The following is an 18,992-nucleotide window of genomic DNA, read 5'->3' on the forward strand; positions in this document are numbered from 1 at the left end:
AAAAAACAAAGCCCAACACTATGAGCCGGCTATTATCCAGTGAACGTCCGTGCAGCTTCCAGGTAGTGCTGAGCTCCTCACGCCTCCTAGACAAGGAGCACTACGCTTACAAGCTCCTTCCTAGAACACTTGTAAGGGCTGCTCTGATGCTGGATCTCCCCAGGTCCACTGCCCCTGCGCTCCTTGAAAGCTGCCGCTATTAAATAGAGCTCTTAGACCTGATGAGCCTGATGCATTTACTATGGAAAAACCCATGTTAGAATGCAGTTATAATCTGGATATTAAAATAAGCATTTTAGGAGTCCAGCTATAGAGTGAGAGTTCATAGGTTTAGGTGTAAAATCAGTCTCTGCCCACAAAACCAGAGAGCTGCAGCTTGTACTGAGATCTCAGCAGGGAGGAAGGACACTGAGGAGATGTAATCAGTCTCTGTCCTCCAGCCTGAGACCTGCAGCTTGTACTAACATCTCAGCAGGGAGGAAGGACACTGAGGAGATGTAAATCAGTCTCTGTCCTCCAGCCTGAGAGTTGCAGCTTGTACTGAGATCTCAGCAGGGAGGAGGAACACAGATGTAATCAGTCTTTACTCACCCAGCGAAGAGATGCAGCTTGTACTGAGATCTCACCAGGGTGGAGGGCCACTGAGGCAATGTTAATCTCTGCCAACCCAGCCTGAAAGCTGCAGCTTGCACAGAGATCTCAGCAGCAGGGAGGAAGGACACTGAGGAGATGTTAATCAGGATATGTGCGCAGAGACGGATTCTAACACTCATGAAGGATTATGGAAGGAAATACCACATCCTCAGCAGGTCTGAGATCCATTTAGTAATGTGTGCAGTTTGTGTTGTGGAGATTAACATTTCTATTACAGTGATAGCCCTAGACAATGTCTTGCGCACAATTCACCAAGTTACATTATTACCTTGGAGGTGGGGGTTTTGCTTCCGCTGAAGTGCAGCCGGGCATATTCCCGTATATAAGCAGGTGCCTATGAGGAAAGGACGGCATTGATAAAAAGATTGTCGGGACAGATGGTGAAACATTTAATTGTAAACAATTTTCATTTGTACAAGTATGCAATTAGCTCACATTAGGCAAATGTATTCACAAGAGAGGAGTGGGACGTCAGCGGCTGCGTTATACCCAATATACAATTAAGCGCTCAGTTATATCAGCGGCTACAGTTACACTGTATAAGAACAAGCCGACGACTTTCCAGGACTCATATTGGGAACGATATTAAACGTTCATTTCCCTACTCTCCCTCCAATCCCAACCCACCCCAATCTCTGGGGATTACAGCGATTTCCATATAAAACAGGTTTTGGGTTATGGGTCTCTTCTTAAAACGGAGGAAAAGCAGAATGTAGAAGTCTACCGCCTGGAAACGTATGAATTAAAGGACAGCTGTCCACCACGGGTGGACCCGTGGAAGCCTAATCAGTAGGCGAAACGGCCGTCGTCCCTCTTTGAGGAGCAGCTCACAGTGCACCTTCAGCCTTTTACCCTGCACTTATGTGAATAAAGTTATCCAGGACAGCGGACGGAGTGCAGGTCTTTCATTTTCTTCATCTACTTGCCTAAGGACTGCGTAGTCTGACGAGCACCCCGCTTCTGGACACGTGGTTCCTTCCAGCCCTACACCTGGACGCTGGCGATACCGCAGGTAACTGGCGGTGCTGCAGGACCTTTTCTGCTGCATCACAACACCCTCCTAGCCTGACGGACAGAGCCTCAGTGCCTCTCCTCCCTGCTGCAGAACACCCTCCTAGCCTGACGGACAGAGCCTCAGTGCCCCTCCTCCATGCTGCTGTACAACACCCTCCTAGCCTGATGGACAGAGCCTCAGTGCCCCTCCTCCATGCTGCTGTACAACACCCTCCTAGCCTGACGGACAGAGCCTCAGTGCCTCTCCTCCCTGCTGCAGAACAACACCCTCCTAGCCTGATGGACAGAGCCTCAGTGCCTCTCCTCCCTGCTGCAGAACAACACCCTCCTAGCCTGATGGACAGAGCCTCAGTGCCTCTCCTCCCTGCTGCATCACAATACCCTCCTAGCCTGACGGACAGAGCCTCAGTGCCTCTCCTCCCTGCTGCAGAACAACACCCTCCTAGCCTGACGGACAGAGCCTCAGTGCCCCTCCTCCATGCTGCTGTACAACACCCTCCTAGCCTGATGGACAGAGCCTCAGTGCCCCTCCTCCCTGCTGCAGAACAACACCCTCCTAGCCTGATGGACAGAGCCTCAGTGCCTCTCCTCCCTGCTGCAGAACAACACCCTCCTAGCCTGATGGACAGAGCCTCAGTGCCTCTCCTCCCTGCTGCATCACAACACCCTCCTAGCCTGACGGACAGAGCCTCAGTGCCTCTCCTCCCTGCTGCAGAACAACACCCTCCTAGCCTGACGGACAGATCCTCAGTGTCAATCCTCCTCAATGCTGCTGAACAACACCTTGCTAGCCTGATGGACAGAGCCTCAGTGTCCCTCCTCCCTACTGAGAGCTCACACTGACCAGTACAAGCTGCAGCTGTCAGTCAAGCTGGGTGGCCGGAGACTGAATAACTCCTAAAATGCTATTTTTATTATTAGGATTGTACAGCCAGCCTGACATGCATTTTCATACCAAATACACCAGCCTCATCATGTATAAGATTCATACTATATGCAGTTTGCAATGTGAAATCTGGTGACAGAGCCAATTTATAGGGTCTTTAGAAGAAGTGCCTGCTGCGGTGATCATGGAGTGGGCACCTCGATTATGCAAAAATGCTCCTAAAACTTTTTTTCCCCCCTGCACTTGCACATTCAAGCACCTAAAACCAAAAATAGCTGTAGTGCTAATGAATTTTGTGCAAAGAAGGGAATTTTGTTTACTTACCGTAAATTCCTTTTCTTCTAGGTCCTATTGGGAGACCCAGACAATTGGGTGTATAGCTTCTGCCTCCGGAGGCCACACAAAGTATTACACTTTAAAAAGTGTAAGCCCTCCCCTCTGCCTATACACCCTCCCGTGCATCACGAGCTCCTCAGTTTTGGTGCAAAAGCAGGAAGGAGGAAAGTTATAAATTGGTCTAAGGTAAATTCAATCCGAAGGATGTTCGGAGAACTGAAACCATGAACCAAAAGAACAATTCAACATGAACAACATGTGTACACAAAAGAACAACAGCCCAAAGGGAACAGGGGCGGGTGCTGGGTCTCCCAATAGGAGCTAGAAGAAAAGGAATTTACGGTAAGTAAACAAAATTCCCTTCTTTGTCGCTCCATTGGGAGACCCAGACAATTGGGACGTCCAAAAGCAGTCCCTGGGTGGGTAAAAGAATACCTCGATAAAAAGAGCCGAAACGGCCCCCTCTTACAGGTGGGCAACCGCCGCCTGAAGGACTCGCCTACCTAGGCTGGCATCTGCCGAAGCATAGGTATGCACCTGATAGTGTTTCGTGAAAGTGTGCAGACTAGACCAGGTAGCCGCCTGACACACCTGCTGAGCCGTAGCCTGGTGCCGCAATGCCCAGGATGCACCCACGGCTCTAGTAGAATGGGCTTTCAGCCCTGCAGGAATCGGAAGCCCAGAAGACCGGTAGGCTTCAAGAATCGGTTCCTTGATCCACCGAGCCAAGGTTGACTTGGAAGCCTGCGACCCCTTACGCTGGCCAGCGACAAGGACAAAGAGCGCATCAGAACGGCGCAGGGGCGCCGTGCGAGAAATGTAGAGCCGGAGTGCTCTCACTAGATCTAACAAATGCAACTCCTTTTCACATTGGTGAACTGGATGAGGACAAAAAGAAGGTAAGGAGATATCCTGATTGAGATGAAAAGGGGATACCACCTTAGGGAGAAATTCCGGGACCGGACGCAGAACCACCTTATCCTGGTGAAAAACCAGGAATGTGGCTTTGCATGACAGCGCTGCCAACTCCGACACTCTACGGAGCGATGTGACTGCCACTAGAAAGACCACCTTCTGCGAAAGACGTGAAAGGGAGACATCCCGCAGTGGCTCGAAAGGTGGTTTCTGAAGAGCCTTTAGCACTCTGTTAAGATCCCATGGTTCCAGCGGCCTCTTGTAAGGTGGGACTATGTGGCAAACTCCCTGCAGGAACATGCGGACCTGCGGAAGCCTGGCTAGACGCTTTTAAAAAAATACGGATAGCGCCGATACTTGTCCCTTGAGAGAGCCGAGAGACAACCCCTTGTCCATTCCGGATTGAAGGAAAGAAAGAAAAGTGGGTAAGGCAAACGGCCAGGGAGTAAAACCCTGATCAGAGCACCAGGATAAGAAGATCCTCCAAGTCCTATGATAGATCTTGGCGGACGTTGGTTTCCTGGCCTGTCTCATAGTGGCAATGACATCTTGAGATAAGCCTGAGGACGCTAGTAGCCAGGACTCCATGGCCACACAGTCAGGTTGAGGGCCGCAGAATTCAGATGGAAAAATGGCCCTTGAGACAGCAAGTCTGGTCGGTCTGGGAGTGCCCACGGTTGACCCACCGTTAGGTGCCACAGATCCGGGTACCACGACCTCCTCGGCCAGTCTGGAGCGACGAGAATGGCGCGGCGGCAGTCGGACTTGATCTTGCGTAACACTCTGGGCAGCATTGCCAGAGGAGGAAATACATAAGGCAGTCGAAACTGCGACCAATCCTGAACTAATGCGTCCGCCGCCAGAGTTCTGTGATCTTGAGACCGTGCCATGAATGCCGGGACTTTGTTGTTGTGCCGAGACGCCATGAGGTCGACGTCCGGCGTCCCCCAGCGACAACAGATCTCTTGAAACACGTCCGGGTGAAGAGACCATTCCCCTGCGTCCATGCCCTGGCGACTGAGAAAGTCTGCTTCCCAGTTTTCTACGCCCGGGATGTGAACTGCGGAGATGGTGGAGGCTGTGGTCTCCGCCCACAGCAGAATCCGCCGAACTTCTTGGAAGGCTTGGCGGCTGCGCGTGCCGCCCTGGTGGTTGATGTATGCGACCGCCGTTGCGTTGTCCGACTGTATGCGGATCTGCCTGCCCTCCAGCCACCGATGGAACGCCTTTAGGGCTAGGTACACTGCCCTTATCTCCAGAACCTTGATCTAAAGGGCGGACTCTGTCGGAGTCCAGGTTCCCTGAGCCCTGTGGTGGAGAAAAACCGCTCCCCACCCTGACAGACTCGCGTCCGTCGTGACCACAGCCCAGGATGGGGGCAGGAAGGATTTTCCCTTCGACAGAGAAGTGGGAAGAAGCCACCACTGAAGAGAGGTTTTGGCTGCCAGAGAAAGGGAGACGTTCCTGTCTAGGGACGTCGACCTCCTGTCCCATTTGCGGAGAATGTCCCATTGGAGTGGACGCAGATGAAACTGCGCAAAGGGGACTGCCTCCATCGCTGCCACCATCTTCCCCAGGAAGTGCATGAGGCGCCTCAAGGGGTGTGACTGGGCCCGAAGGAGAGAGTGCACCCCAGCTTGCAGCGAACGCTGTTTGTCCAGCGGAAGCTTGACTATCGCTGAGAGAGTATGAAACTCCATCCCGAGGTAAGTCAGTGATTGGGCCGGAGTCAATTTTGACTTTGGGAAATTGATGATCCACCCGAACCTCTGGAGAGTCTCCAGAGCAACGGCCAGGCTGTGTTGACATGCCACCCGGGAGGGTGCCTTGACCAGGAGATCGTCTAAGTAAGGGATCACCGAGTGGCCCTGAGAGTGTAGGACTGCCACAACGGATGCCATGACCTTGGTGAAGACCCGTGGGGCTGTCGTCAGGCCGAAAGGCAGTGCCACAAACTGAAGGTGTTCGTCCCCAATGGCGAAACGCAGGAAGCGTTGATGCTCTGGTGCGATCGGCACATGGAGATAGGCATCCCTGATGTCGATTGATGCTAGGAAGTCTCCTTGTGACATCGAAGCGATGACAGAGCGGAGGGATTCCATGCGAAACAGTCTGGTTCTCACATGTCTTGAGCAGTTTGAGGTCCAAAACGGGACGGAATGATCCGTCCTTTTTTGGCACCATGAACAGGTTGGAGTAAAAACCGCGACCACGTTCCTGAAGGGGAACGGGGATCACAACTCCTGCTGTCTTCAGAGTGTCCACCGCCTGAGCAAGTGCATCGGCTCGCTCGGGGGGCGGAGATGTTCTGAAGAAACGAGTCGGAGGACGAGAGCAGAACTCTATCCTGTAACCGTGAGACAGAATGTCTCTCACCCATCGGTCTTGGACATGTGGCCACCAGGCGTCGCCAAAGCGGGAGAGCCTGCCACCGACCGAGGATGCGGTTTGTGGAGGCCGAAAGTCATGAGGAGGCCGCCTTAGAGACGGTGCCTCCGGCGGTCTTTGGAGGACGTGACTTAGACCGCCATGCAGAAGAGTTCCTCTGGCTCTTCTGCGGCCTGTTGGACGAGGATGATTGGGATCTGGCTGAGGGCCGAAAGGACCGAAACCTCGCCTGAATTTTCCGTTGCTGAGGTCTTTTTGGCTTGGATTGGGGTAAGGACGAGTCCTTTCCCTTGGATTGCTTAATAATTTCATCCAATTGCTCGCCAAACAATCGGTCGCCAGAAAAAGGCAAACCGGTCAAGAACTTCTTGGAAGCAGAGTCTGCCTTCCATTCGCGTAGCCACATGGCCCTGCGGACTGCCACCGAATTGGCGGATGCTACCGCTGTACGGCTAGCAGAGTCCAGGACGGCGTTCATGGTGTAGGATGAAAAAACCGACGCCTGAGAAGTCAAAGACGCTACTTGCGGAGCAGAGGTACGTGTGACCGCATTAATCTCAGACAGACAAGCTGAGATAGCTTGGAGTGCCCACACGGCTGCAAAGGCCGGGGCAAAAGACGCGCCTGTGGCTTCAAAGATGGATTTCATTAGGAGCTCTATCTGCCTGTCAGTGGCATCCTTGAGCGATGAACCGTCAGCCACTGATACTACGGATCTAGCCGCCAGTCTAGAGACTGGAGGATCCACCTTGGGACATTGAGCCCAACTCTTGACTACGTCAGAGGGGAAGGGATAACGTGTGTCATTAAGGCGCTTAGAAAAGCGCTTGTCCGGAAAAGCTCTGTGCTTCTGGACAGCATCTCTGAAGTTAGAGTGATCGAAAAAAGCACTCCGTGTACGTTTGGGAAACCTAAACTGGTGTTTCTCCTGCTGTGAAGCCGACTCCTCCACAGGTGGAGGCGGGGGAGATAGATCTAGCACCTGGTTGATTGACGCTATAAGGTCATTTACTATGGCGTCCCTTTCAGGTGTATCAAGATTGAGAGCAACGTCAGGGTCAGAGCCCTGGGCTGCGACCTCTGCCTCATCCTCCAGAGAGTCCTCAAGCTGAGACCCCGAACAGCGAGATGAAGTCGGGGAAGATTCCCAGTGAGCCCGCTTAGCCGGTCTGGGACTGCGGTCCGTGCCGGAGTCCTCCACGTGATACCTAGGGGCCACCCCAGGAGCAAGCTGCGGCGCAGACCGAGAGGGGCCTGGGGGCGATGACCCCGCAGTGCCCGGGGCCTGTGTAAGGGCCGGTCTGGACTGTAAGGCTTCTAGTATCTTAGCAGACCATTTGTCCATAGACTGAGCCATGGATTGTGAAAGTGACAGAGAGTTTCTCAGCTAAAACTGCAAACTCTGTCCCTGCCGCCTGGACAGGGGAGGCCGGCGGTTCTACCTGGTCCGATGGTCCCACCAGTGCCCGAGGCTCCGGCTGAGCGAGTGCCACAGGGCCCGAGCATTGCTCACAGTGAGGGTAGGTGGAACCTGCAGGTAGCATAGCCGCACAAGAGGTACAGGTTGCAAAATAACCCTGTGTCTTGGCACCCTTGCTCATTGTGAACGACATGCTGTTCTCTCCTAGGAGAGTAATCACTGAGGGTATATAGCCAAAGGCTAAACACTGCGGCCGAACCTAGAAAAAGTATACAAATATAATATATATATATATACAGTTCGGCACCCTAGGGGGACCAGCACCGGGTGACCGGTGTGGCTTACCGACCGCCCAGAGCGGTGTGTGTCCACCAGATTCCCTGCCTTGGGTCTCCCAGAGCTGCAGCCAGAAGTCCTCCACCGGCAGAATGTGTTTAAAACATGGCTGCCGGCGTTCTAAGGGGAGGAGGGAGCCGTGGGCGTGATTAATAAAGTGCGGGAATCTGGTGCCCCAGAGTGATGTGTGAGGGGGGAGGAGGACACTAAAGTATGCTCCAGCCCTCACTGTCGACGTCAAGCCGACCGTCCCGCCCTTACCCCTGACTGGCAGGCCCGGGGGCGGGAGTGTAATGCACTAGGCCGCAAAAGCCGGGGACTAAATTTAATACCGCGGCCGGCAAGCAGGCGCGGTCGGCGCGGTAGTCCCGGTCGTCACACAAAAACAGCAGCCGCTGCAGCGTCTGAGACCAAGTGCTCCATGCACCGTCCCCAAGGGGACACAGAGTACCTTTATGATGCAGGGCCTGTCCCTGATGATACTCAGTCTCCTGTCCGTCAGAATCCCACAGGGGCTGCGGAGGGAGCCCGGTCCCAGTGCCTGGATGACCGGTTAGGATCCCACTTCTCCCAGAGCCTCTAAGGGATGGGGAAGGAAAACGGCATGTGGCTCCAGCCTTTGTACCCGCAATGGGTACCTCAACCTTAACAGCACCGCCGACTTAGTGGGGTGAGAAGGGAGCATGCCGGGGGCCCTGGGGCCCTCTTTTCTTCCATCCGATACAATCAGCAGCTGCTGCTGACTAAAATGTGGAGCTTGCGTGAATGTGTGCCTCCTTCAACACAAAGCACAAAACTGAGGAGCCCGTGATGCACGGGAGGGTGTATAGGCAGAGGGGAGGGGTTACAATTTTTAAAGTGTAATACTTTGTGTGGCCTCCGGAGGCAGAAGCTATACACCCAATTGTCTGGGTCTCCCAATGGAGCGACAAAGAAATAAACACTTAGGCTATGTGCGCACTAGAAATGTGAAGTTTCTCAAGAAAATTTCTTGAGAAACTTCTGCCAGTGAAAGATTTCCGGACCTGCGGAAAAAATCCGCACCAAATCCGCATGCGGTTTTGCCGCGGATTTACCGCAGGTTTGTCCCTGCAATAAATAATAAAGATAATCGATAGACAGATAATGGATAGAGGGAAAGATGGATAGATGAATAGATGAATAGATAGATAGACAGATAGATAGATAGATAGATGAGAAAAACCTATATAATGTTCCACCTCCCTGCATTTTCTAAGCTGGCACCCTTTAGTGACTTTCATGTGGCACTAAAGGGTGCTTAGCCTTGTATTTAGCCATAAAATAAATAAATAATTAAAAAAAAAAAACGACGTGAGGTTCCCCCCATTTTTTGTAGCCAGCTAGGGTAAAGCAGACGGCTGCAGCCTGCAGACCACCGCTGGCAGCTTCACCTTGGCTGATAATCCAAAACAGTGGGCACCCCACGCTGTTATTTTAAATTATATAAATAATTTAAAACAAAAAAACGTGCGGTCCCCCCCATATTGGATCACCAGCCAAGGTAAAGCGGACAGCTGGGGTCTGATATTCTCAGACTAGGGAGGTCCACCGTTATTGGACACTCCCCAGCCTAAAAATAGCAGGCCGCAGCCGCCCCAGAAGTGGCGCATCCATTAGACGTGCCAATCCTGGCGCTTTGCACAAGCTCATCCCGCGCCCTGGTGCGTTGGCAAACGGGGTAATATATGGGGTTGATGCCAGATGTGTAATGTCACCTGGCATCAAGCCCTGGGGTTGGTGAGGTCAGGCGTCTATCAGATACCCGACATCACCAACCCAGTCAGTAATAATTAAAAAATAGACAACAAAAAAAGTTTTATTTGAAAAAACACTCCCCAAAACATTCCCTCTTTAACCAATTTATTGAAAAGAGCACAATCAATTCCACGTCCGGCGTAATCCAATAAGGGGGGGGCACGGCGATCCATACCATAGTCGCTGTCCCAGTCAATGAAGAACAGAATGTTCCCCATTGGCTGGGAGAGCAATGCAGTGACCTGAGCTAACATCAATAGGTCAGCTCAGGTCACTGCAGGGGATGACGAGCACTGCCATCAGGAGCATAGATGAGATCATTACCTTCTGTGATCATCTCCTGTACTGCTGACGTCAGCGCTGTCACTGACTTCTATGCCCGCCGCGTTGTCAGAAGTATCGCGAGAGCCCGTGACGTCACCGCTAGTGACAGTCTCGGGCCGCTCGCGAGACGGGCATAGACAGCAGTGACCGCGGTGACGTCAGGAGGCAGGAGATCGTCACAGCAGGTAATGATCTCACCTCCTGACAGCAGCGATCGTCATCCCCGCGGCTGCCAGCACTGCTGTGTGTCAGTGTCTGCCTGCGCTGCCGCGTGACAGGCTGCTGACACTGCGGGCAGACACTGACACTGCAGTGCAGGCAGCCGCGAGGCCGGAGCAGGACACAGACTGCACGGGCACCTGGAGGTCGCACGGAAGTGCTTCTGTGCGGCGTCCAGGGAGTGTGACGTGTGTTTACTCTGCTCCACTTCCTCTTCCTGGCATAATGACATCGCTTCCTGCAAAACCGCAGGCAGCGATGAGCATTACCGCAGGTAATTCGCGGCTATTCCGGTGGTATACCGCACATCATTGCTACCTGCGGAATACCCCCGGAATACCGCAGGTACCTGCGGAAATTAATGGACATGCACATTTTCTCAAGAAAGTTTCTTGAGAAAAATCCGCACAGTGCGCACAACTATTTTTTTTTCTCATTGAATTTCATGGGAAATGTCTGCACAAAGATTGCAGACATTTCTCAAGAAATTTCCGGGGCAAATCCGCGGGTAAATCCGCAGGTAAAAAGCTCTAGTGCGCACATAGCCTAAAATTTACTTTTTCAAGCTTTCTCTTTTAAAAAAGCAAAACGTTGCCAGTCCCAATAAAACGATGCAGAATTTGAGCAAAACTTATAGGCATTCATAAACTAAAAGTTGTTCGGGGGGAAGGGGGGTTTACAATAAATTTTGGGCGTTTTTAAAGTTGCAAAATGAGAGGGATGTGTATAGTTGGAATGCCACATGGCGTCAATCATTCAGCCCAGGCATAAGCGCTGCGGGATATTGATATAAAGGGCTCCTGACACAATTCGGGGCGACCTAACTAGCGCTGGTCACTGAAGAAGATGTCTCACTGGGCCCAAGCGCTGTGCACATCCATCTATATAACTAAGGCATTAGCAATCACAGGAAAGTTACAGCGTGGGAATCACAGGGGCGCGCAACTCAGAAATGATAAGCAACTAATTGGGCCACACTAGGAAAAGAAAGGAATAAAAATAAATAAATTAAAAGAAAACAGAGCACACACCATTTATTGCATTGCTGTCAGTGACTCATTAGCTTTCCCAACATCCAGAATGGCAGAAAATTACCCTGTTAACCCCTTAATGACCCATGATTTGGGGTTTGTTTGTTTGGTTTTTTTCAGAAGTAGCAATGGTGCAAAACACTGATCACCCACCATTTACGATGGGGATGATTAGTTCGTATTATATCTGCACATAGATAAAGTTTGTAGAAGGTGTCAGTCATGCAGATAGGCATGGTGAAAATTGCTAGACTTCAGATTTATTTTTTGTATAAAAAGGTGGATATTAAAAATGTAATAAAAAAAAACAACCACCCACACACCCATTTACCATAAACGTTTTTACAGAAAGTTATTTTCGGATGCCAGTCTCCCTTTGTGACAGTCTAATAGTAGGTTCACATAAAAATAATAACTATTAATAATCAATTAAAAGATTTTCAATCAACCAAAACATCAAAACATACAGAAGTGCATGTAGTGTGAAGGTGCACACTGAGTGGCCAGGTGTAGGAAAGCTTATGGAGGGGTCGGAGGGTGGTATAGATGAAGTATTGATAATATGGACCAGGAAGGGTAATATCTATCCCTAATGTGTGTCCTACCTACCAATGGGGCTTTAAGCACCCTAGATTTGTGGTGCCCCCATTCCACGGCGGCTCACCCTCACTGTTCCTAACTCACCACCAAGATACAAAAGTGCAAAGTGCAATAAAATCAGCACAATATTGCCAGACACAGCATCATTTAGGCCCTGTGCGCACTGGAAAATGGAATTTTCTCAAGAAAATTCCGCATGTATTCAAAGATTACCGCACACGTGGTAAAAAATCGTGGCAAACCGCACCCGAAAACCGCATGCGGTTTGCTGCGGTTTTACCGCGGTATTGCTGCAGTTTTGCCACGTGCGGGTTGGTATGTGCTTTATTGCATTCAATGCAATAAAGCACATTGAAAAAAAAAAAAAAGTCATTTCATTCTGAGATGAGGGATAGACCGAGGGATAGACCGAGGGATAGACCGAGGGATAGACCGAGGGATAGACCGAGGGATAGACCGAGGGATAGACCGAGGGATAGACCGAGGGATAGACCGAGGGATAGACCGAGGGATAGACCGAGGGATAGACCGAGGGATAGACCGAGGGATAGACCGAGGGATAGACCGAGGGATAGACCGAGGGATAGACCGAGGGATAGACCGAGGGATAGACCGAGGGATAGACCGAGGGATAGACCGAGGGATAGACCGAGGGATAGACCGAGGGATAGACCGAGGGATAGACCGAGGGATAGACAGAGGGATAGACAGAGGGATAGACAGAGGGATAGACAGAGGGATAGACAGAGGGATAGACAGAGGGATAGACCGAGGGATAGACCGAGGGATAGACAGAGGGATAGACAGAGGGATAGACAGAGGGATAGACAGAGGGATAGACAGAGGGATAGACAGAGGGATAGACAGAGGGATAGACAGAGGGATAGACAGAGGGATAGACAGAGGGATAGACCGAGGGATAGACAGAGGGATAGACAGAGGGATAGACAGAGGGATAGACCGAGGGATAGACCGAGGGATAGACCGAGGGATAGAGTCCCTGTGAGCACTCTCATTTCTCACGGTCGGCAGTGAGTTCACATTACCGGCCGTGGGAAATGCCCTGTGGTTACCTCTGCTGTCACACTGCGAGGCTGCATTCAGCAGTGTCTGTGTTAGTCGCGGCTGGATGCAAGCCTAGCAGGACGCCGGAGCTGTGGATTACGCCAGAGCTTTGTTTCGGGAGGGGTTAATAAAAGGGTGAATGAGGGTTGTTTGTGTTTTATTTAAAATAAAAGGATTTTTCTGTGTGTTTTATTCACTTTACTTACATAGACGCTGCCATGATCTAGCCTGGAGATAATGGCGGTGATCCGCCACCATTAACTCCTTGTATTACCCTGACTGCCACTGCTACACGGCGGCAGGAAGAGCCGGGGACACGCCGGTACTGCCGCATAATGCATGCGACAGTGCCGGGGCAGCTGCGGCTGATATTCTCGGCTGCGGGAGGGGGAGTGAGGCGGGGGACATTAACCCTGCCCCTCTCCCTCCCCAGCCTGAGAACACCGGGCCGCCGCTGTGTGTTTACCTCGGCTGGACGGTAAATATACAGCGGAGCCCACGTGTTTTGTTTTCTATATTTCCGTTTGTTTTCTATGTGTGTTCTATGTGTCAGTGTCTATTTGTCTGTGTCTGTGATGTCTGTGTGTGTTTCTGTGATGTGTTTGTTTACTCTCTGCTTTGATTCCTCTTCCTGTAATGACATCACTTCCCTGCAAAACCGCAGGCAAGCGATGTACATTACCGGAGGTAAACCGCGAAATACCGCAAGGAATAACGCAGGAAAACGCAGTGAACCGCACAGAATTTGCTGCCTGCGTTATTCCCTGCGGGATTTCTCGATTACATGGCAGTCAATGGAGTGAAATCCCGCAGCGACGTGCGGAAAGAATTGACATGCAATTGTTTTTGCTGCGGGAATCCCGCAGCAAAACATGCAGCTGTCAAATTCTGCCTAGTGCGCACAGGATTTTTTTTGCCCATAGGTTTTGCTGGTGATTCACTGCAGAGATGTTATGAACATTTTCTGCAGCGAAACATGCGGAAAATCCGCGGCAAAATCCGGTAAGTGCGCACAGGGCCTTATACAGACAAAAACCGAAGATTTCAAGCCACAGAATGTAGGAAGGATCAATGCTTATGTCCCAAGTTTTGGGACAATACAGTGTCAATGAGTCCGTACCGGCAACATCCCCCCCTAACTAAAGTATTGAATAGATATAGTATAAGAGGTAAACGATACTAAGGACTAACTATATTATCCGTATAGATCAGGGGTGGGCAATTAATTTTCCCATGGGGCCGAATGAAAAATTGGGATTGGTTTAGAGGGCCGGACTAATATAATTAACTCAGTTCTACCCAATATACTACATTACTACACCCCCTCCATATACTACACCTGTAATAAACTACAGAACTACACCCCTATATACTACACCTGTAATAAACTACACCACTACACCCCCCCCATACTACACCTGTATTATACTACACCCACTCCATATACCTGTAATATACTACACCCCCATATACACCTGTATTCTACTACACCACTATATAATACACCTGCGATATACTACATCACTACACCCCTATATACTACACCTGTAATATACTACATCACTACACCCCTATATACTACACCTGTAATATACTACATCACTACACCCCATATACTACACCTGTAATATAGAGGATAAAACCAGCTTTATTAATCACAGATATTAAAATCAGTATCAGACAAAGTGAAAGATTATGACATACAGTAAAAGCTGCAAACATATTGTGACAAGTAAGGGGAGGTGGAAAAAGCCTAAACCAGTGCTGGTAATACACCAAGTCAGTGCTCCCAGGGTAACCTCCAAACTATTGGATCAGCCTAATGGCAAACGGTAAATCCCAGTAAGAGGGAGGGAGAAAGACCGGGAAGGTCTATATTTACCAGTCAGGTGTAGCACTGGAACAGGCAGGCGGTAGACAGGGAAACCCCCAGGACATCCGACGTACGTTTCGCTATCTTATGTTTGCTTATTCATGGATGAATAATGGATGGTTTTATCCTCTTTTTCTGAAACACTCCTGTCTCCTCTTGTTTCTAATATAATAGTGGAGTAAGCAGTGAGCCTCTGCTCTATTTACACTGCAGGGCCACTGTCACATTGAATAATGTGCCATAAGTTTTTCGTTGTATTTATACACCTGTAATATAGTACACCCCCATATAGTACACCTGTAATATACTACATCCCTATATACTACACCTGTAATACTGTAATATACTACACCTCCATATAGCACACTTGTAATATACTACATCTCCATATAGCACACGTGTAATATACTACATCACTATACCCCCATATACTACACCACTATATACACCTCCATATAGCACACCTGTAATATACTACACCCCCATATGTCACACACCCTGCTCCCCATACAGCCTGCACCCCCATATCACACACACTACACCCCCATGTGTCACACACCCTGCTGGCTGCTCCCCATACAACCTGCACCCCCATATCTCACACACCCTGCTCCCCATACAGCCTGCAACCCCCAGATCACACACACTACACCCAGATATGTCACATACCATGCCCACATATCTCACCGTGCCTGTACCCCAACTTACCCCTCTCAAACACTCTGCACCCCTTCACATCCTTCTGTCACAGTCTGCAGCCTTCATGTGCCACTCACCCTGCACCCCCCCTCATGTCCCCTCTTTTCTTATTACCAGTCATCATGTGTCCAAATCTCTTCCAGGATTCAGTATCTCCCGCTTTCTGCCCGGCATCCTGTGTCTCCTCCCACACAGTCACATGGGCGTGACATTATCGCAGGTCCTGCAGGATGGATTATTCTGTCTGCTGTGCAGGTCAGGAGTACTTCTGCTCTGCTGCAGCTCAGAAACGGCTGGTGGCCTCTCCAGGTCAGGGGCCCCTCTGACTCACAGGCCGGCCCCCTGACGGTCGCATTGTCAGCCACTACACAGTGGCACTACACATAGGGGCCCGGCAGCCGGCTCTGCAGAGTGGCTGCTGGGCCCTATAACCCTGCTGGCCCGGTCGCAGTGGCGACCTCTGCGACTGCGGTCGTTACGCCCCTGACCCCATGTACTACACCACTATATACTACTACACCTGTAAAACTACACCACTACATCCCCAGTATTAGTCACCAGTCACCAGTCTCCCCCCCCCCCCCCCCATTGTCCCCTCCTCAGCTTATTAGTCACTACTTACCTCTCCCTTGTTTTTATCCCCGTCCTCAGGCACCTCCGTACAGGCCCCCCGCTGAGCTGCTCCTTCTCTTATACGGGCCCTGCCTGCGCTGATGCTGTTCTGCGAAAGGCCCCCCGCCGCTGCTTCTCTCCGTGAAGGCCCCCGCTGTGCTGCTCCTTCTCCTGCCGGGCGGGAACTTTTGAAATGACACACGCAGCGCAGTACTGATAACATCAGAGCGCGCGCGTGTGTCACTGACAAAGTGCCGGCAGGGAACAGAGGAGAGACTCCTGCGTTCCGCTGCCTGCACTTACTGTGCAGACCTGCAGGATCTCTCCCTGCCCGGCACGCTACAGCCCAGCTCCACTGCACCGGCTGAAGACGGGCGGGCCGGTCACAGAGAGTAGGCGGGCCGGATGTCGCCCACGGGCCGCCCCTTGCCCAGGTCTGGTATAGATGATAGGCACACAAAAACAGTTGTTACTGTGTGTTTAGAAATATCATAAGGAGCAAAAATAGACAATAGACAGTGCTCCACAGGGTATAATATCCCTATAAGGCTACTTTCACACATCAGTTTTTTTCCATCAGGTACAATCCGGAAAAAAAAAACGGGTAAAACGGATCCGGTACCGCATCCGTTTTATCCCCATAGATTTGCATTGTTACCGGATTGTGCCTGATGGCTTTGCGTTGCATCCGTTTTTTTCCGGACGCGGCAAAATTATTTAAGGCGGCGGCCGGATGGAACGTTGCATGTAACTTTTTTTGTCCGGCAAAAAAACCGCATCGCGCCGGATCCGGCGTGTTTTACAATGGAAGCCTATGTGGACGCACTGCGGCAAAAAAACGGATGCGGCCGCCGGATCCGTTTTTGTAAACTGAGCATGCTCCAATGTTTTGAAAAAACGGAAACAGCAAAAAAAAAAAAAAAAAAAAAAAAAGGACAAAACTGATTCATCGGATCCATTTTTTTATGCATCCGGCATAACGGATCCGTTGGATACAGTTTTTACATTTTTTGGCCGGATCCGTTGGATCAGGAAAAAAAAGGATTGTGCCTGAATGCAGAAAACTGATGTGTGAAGAAGGGAATTTTGTTTACTTACCGTAAATTCCTTTTCTTCTAGCTCCTATTGGGAGACCCAGACAATTGGGTGTATAGCTACTGCCTCCGGAGGCCACACAAAGTATTACACTTTAAAAAGTGTAACCCCTCCCCTCTGCCTATACACCCTCCCGTGCATCACGGGCCCATCAGTTTTGGTGCCGAAGCAGGAAGGAGGAAACTTATAAATTGGTCTAAGGTAAATTCAATCCGAAGGATGTTCGGAGAACTGAAACCATGAACCAAAAGAACAATTCCACATGAACAACATGTGTACACAAAAGAACAAACAGCCCGAAGGGAACAGGGGCGGGTGCTGGGTCTCCCAATAGGAGCTAGAAGAAAAGGAATTTACGGTAAGTAAACAAAATTCCCTTCTTCTTTGTCGCTCCATTGGGAGACCCAGACAATTGGGACGTCCAAAAGCAGTCCCTGGGTGGGTAAAAGAATACCTCGATAAAAAGAGCCGAAACAACGGCCCCCTCTCACAGGTGGGCGACCGCCGCCTGAAGGACTCGCCTATCTAGGCTGGCATCTGCCGAAGCATAGGCATGCACCTGATAGTGTTTCGTGAAAGTGTGCAGATTCGACCAGGTAGCCGCCTGACACACCTGCTGAGCCGTAGCCTGGTGCCGCAATGCCCAGGACGCACCCACGGCTCTGGTAGAATGGGCTTTCAGCCCTGAAGGAATCGGAAGCCCAGAAGAACGGTAGGCTTCAAAAATCGGTTCCTTGATCCACCGAGCCAAGGTTGACTTGGAAGCCTGCGACCCCTTACGCTGGCCAGCGACAAGGACAAAACGCATCAGAGCGGCGCATTGGCGCCGTGCGAGACACGTAGATCCGGAGTGCTCTCACTAGATCTAACAAATGCAAATCCTTTTCATATTGGTGAATTGGATGAGGGCAAAATGAAGGTAAGGAAATATCCTGATTGAGATGAAAAGTGGACACCACCTTAGGGAGAAAGTCCGGGACCGGACGCCGAACCACCTTATCCTGGTGAAATACCAGGAAAGGGCCTTTGCATGACAGCGCTGCAAGCTCTGACACTCTACGGAGTGAAGTAACCGCCACTAGAAATGCCACCTTCTGCGAAAGACGTGATAGAGAGACATCCCGCAGCGGTTCAAAAGGTGGTTTTTTGAAGAGCCCGTAGAACCATGTTGAGATCCCAGGGTTCCAGCGGACGCTTGTAAGGTGGGACTATGTGGCAAACTCCCTGCAGGAACGTGCGGACCTGCGGAAGCCTGGCTAGACGCTTTTGAAAAAAACACGGAAAGCGCCGAGACTTGACCTATGAGGGAGCCGAGAGACAACCCTTGTCCAATCCCGATTGCAGGAAGGAAAGAAACCTGGGTAAGGCAAACGGCCAGGGGGTAAACCCCCTCTCAGAGCACCAGGCTAAGAAGATCCTCCAAGATCTGTAATAGATCTTGGCGGACGTTGGTTTCCTGGCCTGTCTCATAGTGGCAATGACATCTTGAGACAACCCTGAGGACGCTAAGAGCCAGGACTCCATGGCCACACAGTCAGGTTGAGGGCCGCAGAATTCAGATGGAAAAATGGCCCTTGAGATAGCAAGTCTGGTCGGTCTGGGAGCACCCACGGTTGCCCCACCGTGAGATGCCACAGATCCAGGTACCACAACCGCCTCCGCCAATCTGGAGCGACGAGAATGGCGTGGCGGCAGTCGGACCTGATCTTGCGCAACACTCTGGCAGCATTGCCAGAGGAGGGAAAACAT

General features: G+C 50.9%; 1 protein-coding gene across 1 annotated transcript in view; it reads right to left on the minus strand.

Moving 5' to 3' along the window:
• ARHGAP19 (Rho GTPase activating protein 19) overlaps positions 1 to 18,992 on the minus strand; it is a 119,637-nt gene that overhangs the window by 20,648 nt on the left and 79,997 nt on the right. Inside the window, exon 8 of the mRNA XM_075348379.1 lies at positions 923 to 988. Within this exon, the coding sequence (XP_075204494.1) occupies positions 923 to 988 (66 nt within the window). The remainder of the gene's footprint in view (positions 1 to 922; positions 989 to 18,992) is intronic.

The sequence above is a fragment of the Anomaloglossus baeobatrachus genome, chromosome 5 (genome assembly GCF_048569485.1).
Source record: "Anomaloglossus baeobatrachus isolate aAnoBae1 chromosome 5, aAnoBae1.hap1, whole genome shotgun sequence".
Classification (NCBI taxonomy): Eukaryota; Metazoa; Chordata; class Amphibia; order Anura; family Aromobatidae; genus Anomaloglossus; species Anomaloglossus baeobatrachus.